The 22,609-nt window shown below is 44.1% G+C and overlaps 1 protein-coding gene and 1 long non-coding RNA gene across 3 annotated transcripts in view; one reads left to right on the forward strand and one right to left on the reverse strand.

Moving 5' to 3' along the window:
- PYGL (glycogen phosphorylase L) overlaps window positions 1-22,609 on the forward strand; it is a 51,183-nt gene that overhangs the window by 27,846 nt on the left and 728 nt on the right. Inside the window, exons 8-21 of one of the 2 annotated variants that reach the window (XM_060096226.1) lie at window positions 1,010-1,153; window positions 1,657-1,749; window positions 2,435-2,581; window positions 2,919-3,082; window positions 3,566-3,680; window positions 4,255-4,356; window positions 4,481-4,628; window positions 4,731-4,789; window positions 4,893-5,034; window positions 7,131-7,338; window positions 8,653-8,787; window positions 9,206-9,272; window positions 12,184-12,356; window positions 19,441-20,299. In XM_060096226.1, coding sequence (XP_059952209.1) covers window positions 1,010-1,153; window positions 1,657-1,749; window positions 2,435-2,581; window positions 2,919-3,082; window positions 3,566-3,680; window positions 4,255-4,356; window positions 4,481-4,628; window positions 4,731-4,789; window positions 4,893-5,034; window positions 7,131-7,338; window positions 8,653-8,787; window positions 9,206-9,272; window positions 12,184-12,356; window positions 19,441-19,453 — 1,710 coding nt within the window. In that variant the 3' untranslated portion in view covers window positions 19,454-20,299. Of the gene's footprint in view, window positions 1-1,009; window positions 1,154-1,656; window positions 1,750-2,434; window positions 2,582-2,918; window positions 3,083-3,565; window positions 3,681-4,254; window positions 4,357-4,480; window positions 4,629-4,730; window positions 4,790-4,892; window positions 5,035-7,130; window positions 7,339-8,652; window positions 8,788-9,205; window positions 9,273-12,183; window positions 12,357-19,440; window positions 20,300-22,609 lie in introns of those variants that run through there. The other variant, XM_060096225.1, reaches the window with a different exon arrangement.
- On the reverse strand, window positions 13,649-22,411 carry LOC132488263 (uncharacterized). Its single transcript, XR_009531730.1, has 3 exons — window positions 22,261-22,411; window positions 19,298-19,328; window positions 13,649-13,727 (listed from the first exon to the last, which is right to left on the reverse strand). It is a non-coding gene; the product is annotated as an uncharacterized LOC132488263 (long non-coding RNA).

Below are 22,609 nucleotides of genomic sequence, written 5' to 3' on the forward strand. Positions count from 1 at the left end.
TTCTTATAATCATTCTTTTCTCTAATCTCTGTTACCTCTAAGTTGGCTTTTATTATTTTAACATCTTTTAGAAGTTTTTCTTAGCCGTCTAATGGTCCTTATCTGCCCACTGGAACTTAAGAGAAAGGTACCAACAAGTTTTGGGGAGCTCTGTACACTAGTTTGGGATTTATCTATTTGGTTTCCCTCACCTGTGACCTGCTGGGTCCACTTCCTGGTGGAGTTCCTCATGTCCATGTCTTTAGGTCCTCCCTCCTGGGCTGGTCGAACTCCCTAGAGAAGACGCTTGCAGCTTCTTTCCTGGTGGAATTAACACTGGCTGCCTGTGTTCTCAAATTCAGTTGGGAGATGAAGACTGAAAGCATCAGTATTCAGTAAACTTTCACTGAGCCTCTTCCCCCATTTTTAGTATGGGATGGTACCCCTGCCTCCGACTTTACTTGCTGCCCTCCAGTCCAGAGACCCCTGTTATACCATCTCCAGAGAACAGACCTCCAGCTTCTGCCTGAGTTGGCAAAGGAGATTATCCAGTTGAGGGAACTGGAGAGGAGGTCTGAGGCCAACTGCTTCTTACGCTCTCCATTAACCTTTTACCCCCTCTTCACCCCCTACTTCTGAAGGCACCCAATGCTGACAATTCCTGGGCCTTTTGGGAGCTTCAGTGTATACACTGGGTTCTTCCTTTGGCTTTTTTCCACTACCAGGTCAGGATGCAGCTTTCCTGGGTCTTCCGGTTCAGTTTACCTTTTATCCGTTTTTCAGCTTCTGAAAAGTTGTTGCTGTTGTCTTCTCTCCATTCCCTTCATCCTTTATCAGTATGCCTTTTTTTCAATCCCTTTACTGTCATTTTAGTGGAGTTTCAGGAGGCTGATGCTTGGCATTCAACCTGCCAGCTTCCACCAGACATCCCATGGGCTTTAGCCTTCAAGTCCCCTGGTAGGGGACGCCACCCATGTTCTGGCCACTCCTAGCAATGTAAGCCCTCTCACTCAGTCTCTCTGTCTTGAAGTTTTTTGAAGGGAAGGAGCTGAGACTGAAGCAGGAGTACTTTGTGGTGGCTGCTACCTTGCAAGATGTCATCCGACGTTTCAAAGCCTCTAAGCTTGGGTCCAGCAGTAGTGCCGGAACTGCGTTCGATGCCTTCCCAGATCAGGCGAGTATTCAGCCTGAACGCAGGCGGGAACAACTGAGGGCATCAGGACTTCCATCAGATTTACTCCTCTGTCTCCGTGCCGAAAAAATCTGAGTGTCTATATAGCAATCAGAAACAGACTCACAGACATAGAAAACAAGCTTGTGGTGACCAAAGGGGGTGGAGGGAGGCAAACTAGGAGTATGGGATTAACAGATACACACTGCTATACATGAAATAGATAAGCAACAAGGATTTACTGTGTAGCACAGGCAATTTACTTACCTATAATGCAAAGTAATCTGAAAATATTTATATATAACTGAATCACTATGCTGTACACCTGAAACTAACACAATATTTTAAATCAACTATACTTCAATTAAAAAAAATAAATTGAGTCGCTACAGTATACTTAAAGCCTTCCATAGAGGGCAGACGTTTTGTTTGGTGCACGTATGAGGCGTGGATGAGGACAAGGACCTGGGCCATCAGTTACCTTCACGTCGGTTTCCCCCTTGCAGGTTGCCATCCAGCTGAATGACACTCACCCTGCACTCGCCATCCCTGAGCTGATGAGGATTTTTGTGGATATTGAAAAATTGCCCTGGTCCGAGGTCTGGATAGTTTGGCTTCTTTTTCCTTTGATTGACCAGAATATCTATGGTTAAGAGATTCTGCCAAATGCGCCTTTTACAGTTTTTCAAAATAAGTTACTGTTGCTAACTTCCAACAATGAAGGTAAACTTTGCCCTGGTGCTGACATGTCTTAGTTCTTACTGCTTTACAGGGAGTAGGACTAAGAAATAAATAAACACATTACTAATGGGACACAGCTCAGTAGCTATATTAAGGCTTATATTGTGTTTGCCATTTTTGTGTCTAAAAGGATTCGAAATTAAACTCTCTAGCCTCAGAATACAGCTAACTGAAGGTGTCCCCATCGATTTTAAACATACTTTGTACTTTCTCAGAACATTACTGAAGTTTTATTCCTCAAGTTTTGTTTATTTAATAAATGAAAGACAAGTTAGGATACTAGAGAAGATTTATCAGCATGCTGTCCTAAATTTTATCAGACAATTTACTGCTTTTCCTCCCCCCTCCCCCCGAAAAAAAACATGTTCCCATTACCTGGACCATTCAGGAACCTAGCGGAATTGTGTCTAACTGTATACATGCAGATAGAATTATCCTGTTGCTGACGGGCAGGAGTTGAGGAAGTGTCTGGCCTGCAGGATGGGGCACACCTGCAGGCCGCCTTTCCTGCAAAGGCAAGCACTGAGTCCCCTCTCCCCCCAGGCATGGGAGATCACCCAGAAGACCTTTGCCTACACCAACCATACAGTGCTCCCGGAAGCCCTGGAGCGCTGGCCTGTAGAGCTGGTGGAAAAGCTGCTTCCTCGGCATTTGCAAATCATTTACGAGATGAATCAAAAGCATTTAGATGTAAGTCACTTTGACCGATTCATAACCCTTCTGAGAAGGAGATCTAGAGATGTTAAGGGTGGCTGCAGTCTTCCCTCTTACCAAACCTGAGGCCCAAACATCTTTCAGTCGTTGATACATCAAAAGCATTCACGTCTGGGTGGGGCTCTGTTAATGACATCCTTTTGAAAATACCAACCTGGAGGGATGGCATCTCCCTAGGCACCTTCACTCCTCTCTGTGGGAGTGAAGTTTTACCTTTGCTCCATCAAAGGTTTTGGTTGGGAAGTGAATGGCGTTATCCCAGGGTTGCTGGAAACCTGAGTGACCAGTAAGGCCTTTCTCTTCCTTTGCCTAGAAAATTGCCGCCTTGTTTCCTAAAGATGTCGACCGCCTGAGAAGGATGTCTCTGATAGAAGAGGAAGGAGGCAAAAGGATCAACATGGCCCATCTCTGCATTGTGGGCTCCCATGCTGTGAACGGCGTGGCTAAAATTCACTCAGACATCGTGAAGAACCAAGTGTGAGCCTCCATCCCTGTCGTAGTTGGTCTCACATTGCTCAGGAATAGAACGGTGCTCGTGAACGCAGGGTTGCGGTTGGAGATGAGGAAAGGCCCCGTTAAATGTTTAAAAGTAATGTCTTCTATACAAAGAACCCTTCTCTAAAAGGAAAAGGAAAGGCCTTCCTCTCTGAACCATCCTAATTCTAGACTTACAAGAAACAAAACAAAACAAAACTATTCTGCTCAAAAGTCTGATATGTATGTCAGTGCCAGGAAATCATATGAAGGTGATTAGATTGGATTTTTTCTTGTAATTATTTTGAATTGCAAATGGATTTCTATTTAGAATGACACCCATAGCTGCTGTCAGCCCCTCTCTCCACTTTTATTTAATCTTTCTAAGCCTACACTCTGCTCCTTAGATCTAACTCTGAACTTCATCCAGCATGCAGGAACCTGCCGCTCCAGCCAAGTTCAGTGATGTGTCTCTTCCATCTCCAGATTCAAGGACTTCAGTGAGCTAGAACCAGACAAGTTTCAGAATAAAACCAATGGGATCACTCCAAGGCGCTGGCTGTTACTCTGCAACCCAGGACTGGCAGAGTTAATAGCAGAGGTAACCGAGAAGTGCTGAGGGAAAGGGGGTTTCTGACTAGAATTCAAGAGGCAGAGAGTGCGCTTATAACTTGCAAATCCAGTCTGCAGCAGGGCCTGCTTCATCCCCAAGCCAGTGGCCTGTGCAACCCCACAGGGCTCCGCACTGGTTTCATTCTCCGCTGTAGCCAGCTTGAAATTCTTAATTTCAGAAAAAGAGACCCCACGCGTTATGTAGCTGGCCCTGGTGAACGGTGCTCACATGACACACAGATGGTACCCCTGTTTAATAAGAGGATAACAAAGGTCCTCTAACAGGACCTTTGTTTGTTCTCTAATAGTAACTAGTAGAACCTGGGTTATTTGTCACCCTTTTTAGGTAGATTTCCTGGTTTTAACACTTAATACCACTGAAGGTATAGCAAGTGTTCTTCCCACACGGCATGTTTAGCATCTCCTGTGAATGAAGCCATTCTGTGTGCTGTGGGGTGTGAATGTTGGGGGAATGTGAGGCCTTGCCACAGACTGACAGAAACTGCTCATGTGGGCTTGACTGCCTCCCCTGATTAAAGTCACCTTTTCCTTGAAACGGAAAGAAAATCGGGGAGGACTATGTGAAGGACTTGAGCCAGCTGACAAAGCTGAACAGCTTCCTGGGCGACGACGTCTTCCTGCGGGAGATTTCCAACGTGAAGCAGGTGAGGCTTCCCGGTGTGGATGCTTTTCCCGGCGGCACTTGCTGGGAGGGTTTATGCCCCAACAGACCACCCACCCAATGCTTCTGAGTCCAAAGGGCTCTGGCCCCATGCACTGTCTCAACAGGAGAACAAGCTGAAGTTTTCTCAGTTCCTGGAGAAGGAGTACAAAGTGAAGATCAACCCATCCTCCATGTTTGACGTGCAGGTGAAGAGGATCCATGAGTACAAGCGGCAGCTTCTGAACTGCCTGCATGTGGTCACCATGTACAACCGTGAGTCAGCCCTGTAGCCCCCGACCAGCCCCCAGAGGTGGAGCTCTCACCACCCTGGCCATTCACCGTTCTCCATTCCATCCCCTTCTCCATCTTTTGCAGGCATTAAGAAAGACCCAAAGAAGCTATTCGTGCCCAGAACAGTTATAATCGGTGGCAAAGTAAGTTGCTTCTCTTCCCTGGGTACTTGGGGGCTCTTGTCTCTTGCCGTTTCTCCACTTCATCATGCCTGCATTGTGTCATGTGTCCACACCCTTCCCCAAGGCTGCCCCAGGATATCACACGGCCAAACTGATCATAAAGCTGATCACTTCAGTGGCAGAGGTGGTGAACAATGACCCCATGGTTGGAAGCAAGTTGAAACTCATCTTCCTGGAGAACTACAGAGTGTCTCTTGCCGAAAAAGGTAGTGCTGTCCTCACAAACCATGCGGGGCCAGGGCACACGCTAGGGATGGATTACACGTTATAGAAAAATGGGGCAGCTGACCTCGGGAGCCAGTGGCTTAGGATAGAAGGTGTCACTCTTAGGCAGAATACGACCCTAAGCTAAGAATGTTTAAGGTGACCCAACTGACACTGAGATGACTGTCCCCAGACTCCACATCAGAGGTTACATCTGCAAGCACATTTTCCTCAGCTGCTCAGGGCTGGGTGTTGGAGGAGGTGGCCCTGAGGTTTTGGTAAAGTACAGACCGTGTTCTACAAAAGAAAAAAAGATCTTCAGTTCCCAGCCCCAGTTTTGCAGTAGAACACCAGTGCCCCAATCCCCGGATATTCCTCTGGTCACTCCATGGAAAGAGGGGCTGTCCTTTGTTCATGTGGCAGCAGGGAATGAGGGCAGATGTCAGGCTGCCAAAGCCCTAGGCTTAGATGTGCCCCAGACAGGCACTCAGAGCAGGTGCGGAGTTCCCATGTGGGGACAGCCAGGCTGGCAAGAAGCCGACATCCCTTTCTTTTCTTATTTGCATCACAAAGCACCACCCACATGCAAATGCCAACTGTGTGTTCGCCCTTTTCCCAAATTGAAAAGGGACCTTTCTCTTTTTGAGGTGTTTTTGGGTCCTCTGATGTTACAATTTAAGAACTGTCTGCATAAAGAAGAAAGAGCCAGATTTTTATGGGTGCAAATGAAGATATGTCTAATCCACAAATAAGCTCTCAAAGTAAAGCAGAGTATTGGTCCTGTGCTTTGTAGTGGAGGCACGGGAGGGATGCTGCAGGCAGCAGGAACTTCTGTTTGAATCAGACTGAAAGGTCTGCCCTGGGCACACCTCAGTTGCCTGTGGCTTATTTCCCTGCAGTGAAAGTGGAAAGAAGGTGGTAAGGAGTGGAAGGAATGGCACAATCCAGTTTCCTCAGATTGCAAAAGAGGGGTCAGGGAAGATTCTGAATTTTAAGGATCAAGAAAGAGAAGTTTAGATATATTTTTATAAAGTTATAAAATAGAAGAAATAAAAATAAAACCATAACAAAAACTGAAAGGAAGAAGGGGGAGAAGAGAAATGTAAGGTTGATAAAAAATTAATCAGGGCTTCCCTGGTGGCACAGTGGTTGAGAGTCTGCCTGCCGATGCAGGGGACACGGGTTCGTGCCCCAGTCAGGGAAGATCCCACATGCCGCGGAGCGGCTGGGCCCGTGAGCCATGGCCGCTGAGCCTGCGCGTCCGGAGCCTGTGCTCCGCAACGGGAGAGGCCACAACAGTGGGAGGCCCACGTACTGCAAAAAAAAAAAAAAATTAATCAGCCCATCCAAGAAAGAAATGGAAAATTTTATTTGAGCCAAATTGAGGATTATAATCCAGGAACAGGCAGCTCAGAAAGTTCCAAGAACTGTTCCACCCATTAGAAGTCAAAGCAGTTATAGAAGTTTTTCGAGACAGAGGGCTCTACGTTAAATGCTGTATTATTGACAGTTTATACAATCCAGATCTTCAAGGACAAAGTGGTGGGTCATTGTGACCCCTTACAAGATCAAGAAGGAATGTTATCTTTAAAGGAGTTGTCTTGTTGGTTCTAGGAGAATGTTGCTCCTTATGGCTGAGTAGATATTTCTGCCGATGGGGAGGTTTGGTCCATGCATAATGCAGATACACAATGCACAGAGAAAGGAGAGAGGAGGCCAAAGGGCAGAGAAAATTTTTCATGTTTAAATTTTTCTTGTCTTGCCATAAAATATGAATTTTATTTCACAGTAGTGTCGATTTTATAGCAGAGTCAATAGATGCTCTTTAAAGTTTATAGACCAAGGAAGAGTAGTGTAAGCATAGAGTTACTTAGCATTGTGGCCATAACCACCAAGAAGCACATCAGATATGGGCAAAAGTGGTTGCCAGAGTCAAGGGGAAGAGTGAGATCCATCCTACACCATTTGAGTGTTTATCTTGATGTACATGTACTACTTTAATGATTAAAACAGGCCAGCTAGGTGAATGCTTGGATACCATACAAGCAGATCCAGAGAGACAGAATCACTAATCCTATCACTAATGCCTTGCTTGCAGTCATTCCAGCCACAGATCTGTCGGAGCAGATCTCTACCGCAGGCACCGAAGCCTCGGGGACAGGCAACATGAAGTTCATGCTGAATGGGGCCCTGACTATCGGGACCATGGATGGGGCCAACGTGGAAATGGCCGAGGAAGCCGGGGAGGAGAACCTGTTCATCTTTGGCATGAGAGTAGAGGACGTGGCTGCTTTGGACAAGAAAGGGTGAGAGAGTACTCCTGCTTGTTGAGCAGGTATCCCCCCAGGAGGGTACCTGCCCACCCCGGTGTCCCATTGAGGCAGGTCACATGAGAGTGACAGCAGAACATCTCCCATGAGTCAGGGGACCCTCTTGACCACAGATTAGTCTTGTTACACGCAGCAAGTGAAAGTGAAAGGAGCTTGGGCACAGGTACATGGGCTCGTTGCTATTTGTGATCAGCCATGGCAGAGCTGGCCTCATGAGCTATTCACTTCTCCACATCTGTGATTTTTACTGTGATCAAAAAACTGAACCAGTGTGTAGTTGAAGTTTTTGCCTATTATTTAAACCATCTAGTGTTCCTTTAAGACCTCAAAGAGATGGACTAAAATGTGGTAGATGATAGGCCTGGTTGTATAGAAGCACCCAGAATACTTGTTCCACTTAATATCTGGATAGGTTTATTAACCTGGATTCAAATAAGAAGTAAAGAAAGATGCTGCTCAAAGGAACCACAGCAATCACAAAATCTGGAGGGTGTCAAATATACTTCCCAACCCTTGGAAGTAAATTTTTGTTCAGGAGCAACAAATTTGGGAATCTGTGGGACCAAAGAGCAACTGTCGGGGACTTCCCTGGTAGTCCAGTGGTAAAGAATCCGCCTTACAATGCGGGGGACGCGGGTTCGATCCCTGGTCAGGGGACTAAGATCCCACATGCCGTGGAGCAACTAAGCCCGTGTGCCACAACTGCTGAGCCCGTGTGCTGCAAACTACAGAGCCCACGAGCTCTGGAACCCGTGTGCCACAACTATAGAGCCCACGTGCCCCGGAGCCTGCACACCACAGCTAGAGAAGAGAAAACCCGCCACCACACTAGAGAGAAGCCCATGCGCCACAACGAAAGATCCCGCATGCCTCGGTGAAGATCCCGCGTGCCGCAACTAAGAGCCGACGCAGCCAAAAATAAATTAAAGAAATAAATAAATAATAAATAAATCTTTTTTTAAAAAAGCAACTGTACAACGCTTGTTTAGAGCCACAAAGCCTGCTTTGAAATGAATCCTACTGTATTTTACCGGATTAGACTATTGCTCTGTGACTAGGATTTTTATTATCTACTGTCCTTAGTGTCTTTGGTTACAAGGAACTAATCAAATTTAGTTGGGAAAAAAAATTTCAGGATCCAGTTAAGTATTATTTATACCCTGTTGAGCTCTATAATGACTTTATAAATGCCATATTTCTGAATGCATTTTGCACAGCTAATGTAGCGTCCAGTGTGTCGTTAACAAACATTAACAGAACCTTTTCTTATCCCCGGCCCTGACCCTACAGGTATAAGGCAAAAGAATATTACGAGGCACTTCCAGAGCTAAAGCTGGCCGTTGATCAAATTGACAAGGGCTTCTTTTCTCCCAAGCAGCCTGACCTCTTCAAAGACTTAGTCAACATGCTATTTTATCATGACAGGTGAGTTCCCACAAGATGGTGCTGTTTGGGCCGTGGAAAGGGGATGAGACTATCTTAAACCAACTACAACACATGTAGATTAGCATAGATCTGTGATCTGATAAGCTAACCTAGACTTGGAAAGGAAAATTAGATACTCTCCACTAACAATGCAAGGAGAAGACTTAAGAATAAGACCCACAAATTTGGTATTCTTTTTCTCCTTCCACGGGTGTAACCAACTTTCAGATGCATCCATGTAATAACATTCTCACGTATGGGAAGAAAGGTTGAGGGCTGGTTGAAACCCTTGTGAATAGAAGTGACAGATTGGTAAGCCAGCCATGCCTGACATTAAGCAAAAGAGAATTTTAAATGGAATCTTAGCACACATCTATTAATGAAGCTTTTTGTTTTTTCCTTCTAATCACAAAAAAAGGTTTAAAGTTTTTGCAGACTATGAAGCCTATGTCAAGTGTCAAGAAAAAGTCAGTCAGCTGTACATGGTGAGTACATGGCCGAGACTTACAAAGGAAACCAGTTTACAGTTCATTAAAATTTTGGTTTCTTTTTATTAAATCTAAATAGCAGGGCCCCACCAACCAATCGAAAATGGGAAGTGAGGCAGCTCTTTAGGTTTTTCAGATCAAAACTTGACTGTTCCCGAATTCAGGCAAAGGTTGGCATTTGACATTTCAGTTGCATTTGTAGGTTTTTTAATATCCAAGTAAAAAGTCACAAATAATTCAATATTTATTGAGCACCCACCATGTAGCAGGCATATCCTAGAGACTAAGAGTATAAAGTGAAATTAAATACTCATTTTACCCACTCATTTATTCAACAGAGAGGCACTGGGGCCTCCTCCATGGCAGGCATCATGCTGGGCACTGAGGCCCCAGCATGGACAAAGCCAAGGCCCCTCGAGGAGCCTGTTTAGTGCCAGGGCCCTTAACCAGAAGTGCATCAGAATCACCAAGCAGTTTTTTCAAAGTACAGATGCCCAGCACCCTCTAAGAGATTCTGACCCAATAGTGGGTGGGATCACCATCAGCATTTGAAAAATCTGCTAAATTGATTCTAAGGCTGAATCTTCGTTTATCGGGAAAGGACTGACCCCCCCTAGTATTTGAAAATTGTAAAGTAAGTTCCTCTCCTGGATTACCCATGGAGTGGTGCTATATGAATAGAATATAAATGTATAGAAAGAGGGGAGGTTTCACATTTGAATTTTAAAAAAAGAAAAAAAGGAATGAAACAAGAAAGAGAGAGGGAGGGAGGGAGGAAAGAAGGAAAGAAAGAAAAGGAAGGAAAGGGAGAGAGAAAAAGAAAAGAAAAGGGCTAGAGCCACGTGAGTAACCCTTCATGTGCAAAGTCATACATCTTTACCAAAGAGCCCAGCCCTCTAGGTACATTTAGTAAATATATGGAAAGGCGATCATCTCTGATAGGAAAGACTTTTAGGGAACTGCAGAAACCACAGAAGAACAGATACAGGAGGAGGCTGGCCTTGTGCTAAGACTCCAGCTTGGGCTTCTTGAGGTAGCCGTCCTTACCCACACAGTCTCCATTTTGGCTCTCCAACTAGAAAGCCATTATAGAGCAGACCAGTGGGAACGCATAAACTGTCCACCTCCTGCCCTCTGGACACATCAGCAACTATGTCCGACAGAAACATACTGCACTAACATTTCTTTCTATTCCTTTCCCAAAGCCAGGTGACAAGGTGGTTCCTATAGTCATCCCAGATATCCCATTGGGGTTTTAAAACAGGATCACTTAAGGCCTGTGCTGCTTTACAGCATATCCAGCCCCCCAAAAGTGTATACAAACCAGAGTTTTATATACTTCCCAAGGAGAGGCAGTGCTAGATTTAAGTAGAGTGGCTCACTTCCTGCTCCCCGAACACTGGAGAGAGCAGCCATATACAGCCTCCAAGAACTCAAAGACACAGGAAAGAAAATGGCCCCCTCTAGCTCCTTCCCCTTGATCTCAACCCATGCTTGTTATGTAGAAAAGCTGTATAGGAAAAGAAACAGAAGTGAAACAGAGCAGGAAAGGAAAATATGAGTGAGGGCATGCACAAATGTGAATGTTGGTTTTGCACAATGGTCCCTTCTGTTAAAATGATGGCCCTGATCCAAAGGATGCCCACCTAGAAGGCCAGCATTCTATTCCATCTTCCTTGTTCATTAATGCAAACTGCAGCTTTTACTCTTAACAATAATTGTATTGTTGAAGCGTAGAAAACATGGCCCACATGGTTGGAAAGTCTAGTCATAATCCCTTTAAATAAAGAACGGAAGAGAGGAAGCTTTTATTCTCTTCTTATTTTAGTAAGTTTCCAAAGTCTGAATAAACTAATTTCAGACTGTGTTTTAGTTTTTCTTTTAAATGTTTATAATTCATTGCTGTTGTTTTCAAATAATATTCTGGTCATTTCCATAGAACTCCTTCTTAGAGTTCTTTACAAAATCACGAGGCTATAAAAAGTAGCTTCTCAGCTACATAGCACAGGGAGATCAGCTCGGTGCTTTGCGACCCACCTAGAGGGGTGGGATAAGGAGGGTGGGAGGGTGACCCACCAAAAGGGAGGGGATATGGGGATATACATATACATATAGCTGATTCACTTTGTTATACAGCAGAAACTAACACAACACTGTAAAGCAATTATACTCCAATAAAGATGTTAATAAAAATAAATAAATAGCTTCTTATACTTTTTACATAAAATTATGACAGATATATATTTTATTTAGATATATAGATGTATATTTTTATTTAGGATAAAACCTTAATTGGTCCTGTTTTCAAACCCCAGTGGAGTATTTGGGATTCAGTGTAAACCTATTGGAGTATCTACATTCTGAAAAAACAGGAAAAGAGAAGTCGGTAAATAAAGTCTCCCATGGGATTCTTTGCCTGCATGGTAGCTGATGTTCTAGAGTAGTGTTTTTCGAGCTTTGGCTGTGAGCCACGGGATAAATTTCTTACGTGGCATCTAGCAGACAATGAATGTTAGTCTCTTCCTTTCCCCTGTAGTTTAAAGGGAGATGAGGTATCTTCATTCAAAATGAAGCATGGGAAATAAGGCTTACATGCCAAAACATTGTAACTATGGCAGAAATTACCAATTAGGGTTTCTGTAAGAGTGAAAAATACTTTCTTTTTCATTTTAGAGAAATATAATCTAAAATAGCAGAAGAGCACAGTCTGCCCTGTCCAGCTCCCAACTGTGAAACAAATGTATTTGTGATTCATTACAATTTACTCCTGTCACTTTCCCCATAAATTGTACTTGAATGTGCTTGGCCTGATGTTTGTCATACAGCTTGATGGGCACTCAGGCCCTGAGCCTTAGATGCACGTTAATTTAATTTAATTCAGTTAAACAAGTATAATTCTTGTTTACAGAATCCAAAGGCCTGGAACATCACGGTACTCAGAAACATAGCCGCCTCAGGGAAATTCTCCAGTGACCGAACAATTAAGGAGTATGCCCGGGACATCTGGAACATGGAGCCTTCTGACCTAAAGATTTCCCTGTCCAGTGAACCCAGCAGTAGGGTGAACAAAGCCAATGGAAAGTAAGTTGTAAAATGTCCTGAGAAAAAATAGCTTCTTACTGGACTTCAACATTTTCACAACATTCTTTGATTTTGTTTTGTTTTATTAAATAATAATCTAGTTAAGTATCTCTGGGAATTGGGAGGGAAAGTGTATGACTATATTAGGGCTAAAAATGAAGGGTTAATTTCCAAAGGTTACATGAGTGCCAAATCTTACTATTTTATAGCAGATTGAGTAGCATGCTAGGACTTTCCCCAACGCTATTCAGAAAGCTAGAAAACAGCTTGGAACTTTTTAATGCCATTTAAATTAACTAAACTGAAATACAAATATTTTAACTACATTGGAGCATCTTTCTTGCTACTGCTTGCTGTCTAGGTGCAAATCAAAAACCACCTTATCCATAGATATCCCCAGAATATTTGGTAACTGTACATTTTTAGATGGGATCAAATTTTTACCAAATTCTGATTCTCCACAGTGAAGTTTCGGCATGTTCCACAAAGTAGTCTATGACACGCTAAACAAGAACATTCCATAATGCCCAGCATCCATGCTTTCCCTTACTAAAATGGCAAGTGACTTGTAGAAATGTCAGTAACTTCAGCTCACCCAAGCAGCCCAGTACAGTTTTACATAAGAAATATTCACCACAAGTGGTGTCTGGACCAAGTCTTCGCTCTCCGCTGTACTCAGACCTCACGCCCACTGCTGGCTCAGGAAATCTCTGCAGGAAAAGGACCTAGATGAGCTCACATGCGTTCCCCACCTCATGGTCTAAGTAAGCCAGAGCCGCCCTCATTGCATTTAGCAAAGCAAATCTTACCTCACGGTTTTTAACAGTGTGGTGCTTTTACACAGGAAGTTGTGTTGGAGGCCAGGAGGAAAGATCACTATCTTCACCCTCTCTTTGTTCCTATATGCATTGTGTGCAATTTCATAGAGCTGCAATGGGCAGAAAGACAAGGACTCAAAGGCTGATCATTGAAGCAGTTGTTTTCCTAGTCTAATTTTCCTAAAAGGGTATGGAAATAGCCAACTTAAGGAGTTAGTCCCATTAACTCAGAGATATGGGCACCCTGCATATCCCTGAGTGGTTGCCTCTACAACCAAGGAACTGAAAGCTGCACAGCTCATGGAACAGTGACAACAGTGTATTGTATACGCCAGGCGGCACAGCAATTCAGGGGTGCAGAGAATCCCTTATAATGTCAGAGACCCTTCTTTAGGTCCTAATCAAAGTTTGGCTGGCTGAGAAAATGGTGAAATTAGTATAGTATGTTTCTGTCAGCCACTGAACTTAGTTTACCTTTTTTCCAAATTCGAAAGGCACCGTTTTGTCATCCTCACCGTGCATGATAAGAAGGGGAGAAGATAGGAATTTAACACTAGGAACAAGTGGAAGAAAAGCTTTCAGTTCAAGAAATATACATTGAGATTTCTCCTCTCCTAAGTTAAGGCTTTAGCAAAACATGAGGTTTGCCCAAAATAAAGGAATGCTCTTTCCATCCCTCCCAGGAATAACAACTTCATATATAATAAGCTTCATATAGTGACTTTTTTTTCCTCCAGGCAAGATTCTTCTGTTTACTCATACAATTTACATAACTTTTTTTTTTTTTTTTTTTTTTTTTTGATGTACACGGGCCTCTCACTGTTGTGGCTTCTCCCCTTGCGGAGCACAGGCTCCAAACGTGCAGGCTCATCGGCCATGGCTCACGGGCCCAGCTGCTCTGCGGCATGTGGGATCTTCCTGGACCGGGGCGCAAACCCGTGTCCCCTGCATCGGCAGGCGGACTCTCAACCACTGCGCCACCAGGGAAGCCCTATTTAGGTTATTTGATTTAATTTATTCCTATGTGATTTTTGAAAATAAGGAACAAAAACACTGAATTTGTACAAAATTAGCAGAACCTCACCTTTTCCTTATTCTGCCTTATTTCATAATATCTGGAATGTTTTAATTAAACGAAAACAAAGTAAGTCAAAACCAAAAAATAACAAGAACTACCACAGGACCAAGGAGAACTCTTTGAAGCAATTTGTTTACATTTCCCCATAAATGTACAGGATGGACATGAGATCAATAGGTTTGATTAGCCTCCTGGTCAACTTCCTATTTGGTAATTCGAAAAGGCTATGACATGAAGAATGACTAATAGTACTTCCCTGTCCCCTTCCAAATTCTGATACCATCCACCCCTGCCACAGTGACTCGCTGTTACTCCTGAGGATGTTAGATCCCTCAAGTGTGCTGAAATAGAAGAAATACTGATAACGACTGTCTATTTGTAGGCACTCTAGATTCTCCAACTGTGAGAGGCTAACTTGCCAGATTCTAGTCACTGGACTTGCTGTTGGGTTATTCGGCTGGATGGTGTGTGGATTTTGGTTACATGGGGAATAAAACCTAGAACTCAGAGATTCCTCCAAGGAATGCTAGGTTAGACCGTACAGGACCTTTAAAGGGTCCTGAAACACCCTAAACCTACAACTCCCTTTATAACTTCAGAGAAAGTACTGAATTGGTAAAGTCATTAAATCAGACATAAGAATAATACCAAATACTAAAAATCTGTAGATACTGTAGATACCTTAGCCCAAATCCTAGTGCCTATCTAAGAATTCTCATCTACTTATTCAGACTGGTCATCTCCCCATTCAATAAGTCACATGATAATTACCCACCAGAATCCTATAGATATAGTAATAACGGACATCTTTACATCATTAAGTTACTTTTCATCACTGGGGAAGACTAGTTCGTCTTTCCTCAGGGCATCCATAACTGTGCTTAAAAATCCTGCAAGTTTCCAGTAAATCTATTTTTTAAAAAGGAAAAACAATTGAAACATGGCCTATAGCTATGTCATTTGTTATAGTTTCCCACTATAAACTGTAGTAATATAGAGAGTAGTGAGTTTCTGAATATAATAAACTTTTTTTGGAAATATAACTTTTATGTTTTAAAAGTAATTCATGTTATTGTAGGAAATTTGGAAAATAGAAGAAGGAAGAAAGAAGAAACAAATCACACATAATCCCATCATCCATAGATAATCACATTAAACATTTTGTGGTTTTTACTTATCTTTTTTTAAAGTACAAATAGCACCACTAACTTATTTCTTCATACTCATAAAGGAGCAGTGATACGCATAATCTAAAAATTGCTTCTACAGTGAACTGCAGAATAATTAAGTGGTTTAGTTGGGGAAAAGAATATTCTGATTAGAGATTCTGATAAAATATACAATACATAGATAATTGGTTTTAAAGGATTTGAACATTATAAACTCTGTTGAATATGATTTAATATTGCAATGTTTTAAAAAGGCATTTTAGGTTTTAATAATGACCACAGGACTCCAAATATAACAATTATCATTCTAAACATGCTGAATTTCCTCATTAATGGCAAATTCCAGTAAAAAGAATGCTAGCTAAATCAGCTCTTGCCATATTTTGATTTAAGTCGAAAGGTAAATTAGTTTATATGCCCTAAAAACATCCATTTCAACTGAAAATGAGGAAAGGACATAAACCCTGAGCAATACTGCACCTTCCTCAAACTTTTAACCCTGCCTCTAAACTACTCCCAAGTCCATTCAGTTCTCTCCGTTTCCACTAATCACCCAGCCTAACCCAGCCCTCATCTCTTGCTTGGATTACACCAACAACCCCAGGTGGCTTCCTGTTCCACCCTCGCCCTGCTGTAACCCAGTTCCCACAGGGAAACCAGAGTGATCATTTTAACATGCAAAACCCTCATCACATCCCTCTTTTGCTTCACATCCTTCAAAGGCACGTGGATTAAATCCAAGCATCACCTTGGCCTTGGAGGCCTTACAGAATCTGGCTACAGCCTCTATCGCCTATCACTAAGCCCACTCCTCTCCACCCCCAGGCCCTGCTGTCTTCTGCTCCTGGAACACGTCAGCCTTGATCCCACTGCAGGGCCCTTGCCTTTCTCTTCCCTCAGCCGAGACCTCCAGATTCTCCCATGACAACTGGCTCCTTGTCATGCAAGTCTCAGTTTAGATGATATTTCTTCAGAGGTCCCCCCCTAACTAGCCATCAAAGCTTGTGCCCCATCACCTCCCAGTCATTCCTTTCACATCATTTTATTACTTGTACAGCACTTCTCACTATTCAAAATCCTCTTATTGCATACTTGTCTTCTATGTGCCTCTCCAGCAACTATACAAACTTCATAGGAGGTTAGACCACAGCTTTCTTATTCCCTGTGGTATCCCCAGAACCTAGAAAAGTTCCTGGTACCTAATAGACACTTGATAAATATTTGCTAAAGAAGGAATGAATCGACTGTGCAGATATCCCTGATGTACACTTTAAGCTATTATCTGTCATTTTCATCTCAGTGTGACTGAATTTCATTCAGAGTTTATTCCTTGGAACAGATTTGCAAAGAGAAAAGACCAACAAAGTATTATGTGTATTCCTCTGCGGTGCTGAGCAGGGAGCGGGGTGCAATGTACTAAATGGGACGTTGCCAAGGGAAGGGAGTGGGTACAGAATAGGTAGGCTGGGGCCATAAATGCAAACGTCTGCTTCTCAGTTTAAAAAGAAAAGAATTATGTTCAGTGTAGAAGCAAGTTTTAGATTTCTGCTTGTCACTGCTCCTTTATGAGTATGGAGAAATAAGAGTTAGTGGTCATTGCCCCAGCACTATAATATGTCATTTGCTGTAGAGTCTCCCACTATGAACTGTAGTAATAGAATAGTAACTTTCTAAATATAAGGACCTTTAAAAAAATTTTTTTTCCTGATTATAAAAAGGAAATTCATGCCTGGTAGGGAATTTGGTAGGGAAATGGGTACAGAATATGCAGGTCGAGGTCAGTAAAGACAAACTTCTGCTTCACAGTTTTGACACGGGCCTGCTTCTTGCAGAAACCTGCATGGTTTCCCAGGGTCTGTCTGGCCTGCATTTTTTGCGTGGTCTCACAGCAAATGACTCGCATTCGGGTACAGTCTGGAAATCCCAATACTGCTTCTCTTTCCCTTCCTTCCTTTGCCCTCCTCTTACCCATGCTAAGGGCAAGATTTCTTGTTTTCTCTTTTCTTTGTCTTCTGGTTCTGCTACCCCTGGAATCAGGACTCCTCTGAGGAGAATTCAGTAAGAGAAGCCCTTCAGCAATTCATCTCAAATTCCGAAGGCGTAAGGAGAAAGCGGGCCCCAGTCAATCTACTCCCCTTATCTGTCACTCCTCTCCAGCCAGAGGTGCCCCTCGAGACTCACAGGTCAGACCACCCCTCCAGCCCAGACCACAGCGAGGGGCTCCTAACTGGTTTCCCTGGCTTCAAATTCCGCCAGATAAATATTCTTAAAATACCAGTTACCTGAAATCTGCTGTTACCAAGCTTTGGGAGTGGAACACTATCTATTTAAACAAACAAAAAACTCCTCTCTTGGCTGTAAGCCCATCCACATCTGGCCACAGTCTTTCATCCCAAAAGCTGTGCACCTCCATCTGACTGCCTGGAGTTAGAAAATGCAGGATTGAGTCCCATTTCCTCTCTATAGGGTATGTGGCAATTGGGCAAGCCTTTAAGCCTCCATTTCGCTCAGTGGAGGCAATGGTGCCAAACTCAGAGGTGCTGTGAGGATTTAAAAGAATGATGAGTGTGAAAGATCTTATATAGAGGCCCTCCGTGACTCTCAGGTATTTCATAACACATAATCACCCCATTCTGGCCCCGTGCCTTGGCTCACATTCTCCCCTCCTGTCTGTGTTTTCTAACTGCTCTCCCTCGCCTTCAAGAAATGAGCTTAGATCCTATCTCCCTGTAAGTCATCATTGGTCACACCTGCACACAAGACCCTTCTCTTCCCTGAATTGTCCCTACCCTGATATTATTGTTCTGGGTGCTCCCCTAACACCTAATTTAGTCTACTGTAGTATAGAAAGAGTGGAAAAAAGGAACAAGCATTTGTTGAATGCCCATATCTTTGCATGATTATTTTACTTAATCCAACCTTCACAACAACCCTATGCACAACAACCCTATGCAAGAGTGGAGCTCAAGGTGGAAAGCAAACCTAAAAATTAATAGACATCATCACCCCAGGCAAAACTGCATCCAGCCCACCACTCCTCGGAGTGATAAGAGAGGGGAGTAGACAGGAGAGTATGGCCATGTCTGAACAGGGGAGGGAGGATGAAGAAGGTGCTGGAGTGCTGGGCCTGGCAGGATTCCGGGCCCCACTAACGCTGTGAAATCAGGAAAGGGCTCTGGAGTGGGAGCTGGCTTGTGGGAGGAGAGACCAGGTCTTGGGATCGATAACTAGACAAGTGGCTGAATCACCTAAGGGAGAGATTACTGACTACCTGAGGGGAGTGTGGGAGGGCATAAACAGGAGCCCGCCAGCCAGCTCTCAGTCAGATAAGGCAAGGTGGAGAGCCTGCCATCTTCCTCATGCTGGGAGATGCAGGGGCTGCCCCCAAGAACTGGAGTCTGTAGCAGGCTGGTGAGGACACCAAGGTGTGGCCACCTTCCCTCGGCCCAGCCTCTTATGGGGCTGAAGAAAGGCCTGAATGACTTAAGAGAAGACACGCTACGTCTTTATCCCATACCACCAAAAAGGTTGTTTCTGGTAGAAGGAGTGGTTTTTGCACTTAATATATTTTCTCAACCCATCCCCTAGCCCTTAGAAAAAGCAAATAAATTCAACTCCATCTGGTGATGAAAGGAACAAATTCATTAAAGTGTTTGGGACTCAGAGATGTTCACGTCTGTTTTGATCCCCCAAGGTCAAAGCTGGAAGAGAAGTCTACTCATGGGACTTTAGGCCCAGACATCACAAACCCACCCTCATCTCCAGGACCTCTCAGGAGATAACCATGCTGAGGGCGGAGGAAGATCTTAGGGCTGTAGCCCAGAAGAGAATAAATGGAGACATAAAATCGGTGCCTTGAGGCCCCTTCAGACTTACCTTTACTAGCTCAGGTCTATGAGGAGCTGCCCTGTAGAGGAGGTTTAAAAAAAAAAAAAGCAAGAATTAGGAATTACAATGACAAATTCAACAAAAATCACTACCATGCTGCTGGCATCTGATCTCACGCCTTTCTTTTTCAGGTTAGACAAATAACCAGGAGAGAGGGCAATGCTTCTTGGTGTCATAGCCCATCGCGCCTGTGTCAGGGTGAATGACCCACAGCTCCCCTCTGCTGCCGCCTTCCCCCAAGTGAGCACCAGCTGCCCGGACCGCTAGAGCTTCTCAACGTAAGCATTTGATTGAACTGCTGACAATCCATCTCCTTTCACTGCTGCACAGCAAAACCTATTTCTAAGAATACTGCTAGAAGCTAAAGGAAAAAAAGTTCCAGAAAGTGGCTTTTCAGAAAAAGGGATGATATAATCAAGTTCACTAAAGGAAGATCTGCCTGCATCCTGTCCGCTCTGCCATGCGGTGCAAGATGAAGTGAAGGAGAGAGACTCACAGCCCTGGAGGTACAAGAGATACTTTTTTCCAAAAGAACCACAGTCTCCTCTCTGTTAACCACATAAAAGGGAGATAAAGATGATTCAAAAGGCAGAGGATTCTTTAAAAAACCATTTGAATTTGTTTTAGAGCCAAGTTTCTTAAACCTTAGTGGGTCATGGAGCCCTTTGAACATGTAATTAAAGCTATGGACCCGCTGCCCCGAAAAATGTATCCACTCTTCAAATTTTGTATACAATTTTGTGTTGGGAGTTCGTGGACCCTCTGGGGCTTCTATGGATCCCAAGTAGAGAACCGCTGTTTTCATCAAGGTTCCCTGTGATCTGTCATTTGGCCTCCTTCCAGCTCAGTACTGCTGAGACCAAGCTGAGACCTCCGGGTGGAGACAGAGGAAGGTGCAGCTGACCAGGAAATCACTCAGAGGGCAGACGTGACTATGTGATGCACATGACCCTTTAAATAAAAGTGCATTGTTTTACACAATCAGAACAATGTTAAGCAATGTTGAAAAATGTTGATTTCACAGGAAATCTCTGTAAATGTGACTCTAAAACATACACCTCAAGAAAGCCCCTTGAGCAACGGCAAGTCTTGAGAAAGCCATCGTCTGACACAAAAAGACAGTGAGTAAAAGAGACAGAGGCAAGGGAGCCGAGGGGCAGATTCCAGACCTTGTCACTGAGTTTGAAGTATCCTCCCAGAGACACAGCGAGGTCTGCGGGTCTCTGAGGCACGTCGCCCCTCCCCCATGCTGAGACCCCACAGTCACAGCCAATACTCATCACCCACCATAATGACACAGGCCCACAGAGGGACTGGCAGTGCACCAAAGGAGAGCCAGTCTTCTGGGACGTGCTCTTGGTCACCAAGCAAGGTTGGGACCACAGAGAGCAGGCCAAGGCATCAGTATTACAGACTAGAATTAGCCAGGTGGCCCCCAGTACCCGTGATCAGAATTCCAGGTGATCTCTCCTAGGGAATCCATACATTTTGTTTTTTGTTTTTTGTTTTTTTTGCGGTACGCGGGCCTCTCACTGTTGTGGCCTCTCCCGTTGCGGAGCACAGGCTCCGGACACGCAGGCTCAGCGGCCATGGCTCATGGGCCCAGCTGCTCTGCGGCATGTGGGCTCTTCCCGGACCGGGGCACGAACCTGTGTCCCCTGCATCGGCAGGCGGACTCTCAACCACTGCGCCACCAGGGAAGCCCCCTCCACCTTGTTAAACCAATGAATGAACCCTGCTAACACAAACACTGCCATATGACATGTCACCAGGAGACTTGGAGAATTGCCATGTGATGATAAATCTTCAGTCCCTCAATCTTTTTTTGCCACACCGCGTGCAGCATGTGGGATCTTAGTTCCCCAACCAGGGATCAAACCCATGACCCCTGCAGTGTTAGTGCAGAGTCCTAACCACCAGACCACGAGGGAAGTCCCAGTCTCTCAGTCATTCAGAGGCAAAAAGTCTGACATCAAACCCCAAGGCCTCTGTACTGCGAAGACAGGCATTGATGCCAGCTAGATAAGCCAGTTATGAGGACAGCTGACTAACCAAACAAGGACTGATGGGGCAAGAGTAAAGAATAAAGATGTTTTCAAATTCCAACACTATTAGTGGAACTGTACCCTACAGATTAGGAAGAAGTTACGTGAACCCATCCATATTGGTTCCTAAACATTCTGTGATCACATGTTTAAACTCAGGGAGATGAAATATAAAACAGGGCACTGGAAAACTGGCAGCCAAGAACAAGTAGGTGAACCAAACAGAAGAAAATATTGAGATCAGCATAGCAAAACAGACAGTAGGATGCTCATGACCTTGATGGACAAGTATTTTTGGAGTGCCCTCTGCCAAGCACTGTGCTGAGCAATGGAAACCCACCAACAAAGTCCCCCACCTATGAAGTTATTGTCTCATAAGGAAGACAAACATTAATCAGATAATCACACAAGCACTTATTCAATTACAGTGGGGATAAATGCAGTAAAGGACAAGCACAGGTTGCACTAACATATGCCGAAAATGGGGGGTGAGGAAAGGCTTTCCTGAAAATTACCGTTTAAAATGAGACCCAAGAGATGGGTAAGCAGTTAGTTAGGCAAAAGGAGGGAACAGGGGGAGCAGAGAGAGAGAAAGAAAGGTTGCAGACAGAGCATGGCTTCTATACACGGAGGCCAGTGGGTCTGGAGCAGGGTGGGAAGGGGGTGAGGAATAAGGCAGGGAAGAAGACAGACCCAAGGCACCTGAAAGACTCAACACTCCCAACAGAAGATGCCTGAAAAGCAAATGCAAGCAAGTCAAGCTTCACTATAAAGGGAAGGTGTGTGTGGAACAGCTTCCTCCAAGGAACACCGACCTCTCCCCAGGCAAGTAACAGAGCTCACCTCTGCCCTGTGACATGAAAGCCACACCCACCAAGCACCCCAGGGTCCAATCAGTGCACTCACCAGATTCCCAGAATCACCCTAGGTTCAACTTTGATGTAGAAGTTCACTGTGTGAGGAATCTTTAACTCCGGTTTCTTTAAATCCACAAGAAATGGTGCTTTGACTGGAAAGTAGAATTCATTATCAACTCCCAGAATCCAATTCCATGTCTTTTCATCACAATCAAAAAAAGTAATTAGCCTTATGATCGACATGTTTCTAAGTTGCAAGCTACTACACTCAGTTCCAAGCAAAGTATTTTATTTTATAAACTAGGACTAGCCCGCAAAGAGTTGCCTCCAAAAAAACTAAAGCTAGACTTAAAAATACCACCAGTGTTGCAGCCTCTAATGGAGTTTATTCAGTCTTC

This window comes from Mesoplodon densirostris, chromosome 4, assembly GCF_025265405.1.
Source record: "Mesoplodon densirostris isolate mMesDen1 chromosome 4, mMesDen1 primary haplotype, whole genome shotgun sequence".
NCBI classification, from domain to species: domain Eukaryota; kingdom Metazoa; phylum Chordata; class Mammalia; order Artiodactyla; family Ziphiidae; genus Mesoplodon; species Mesoplodon densirostris.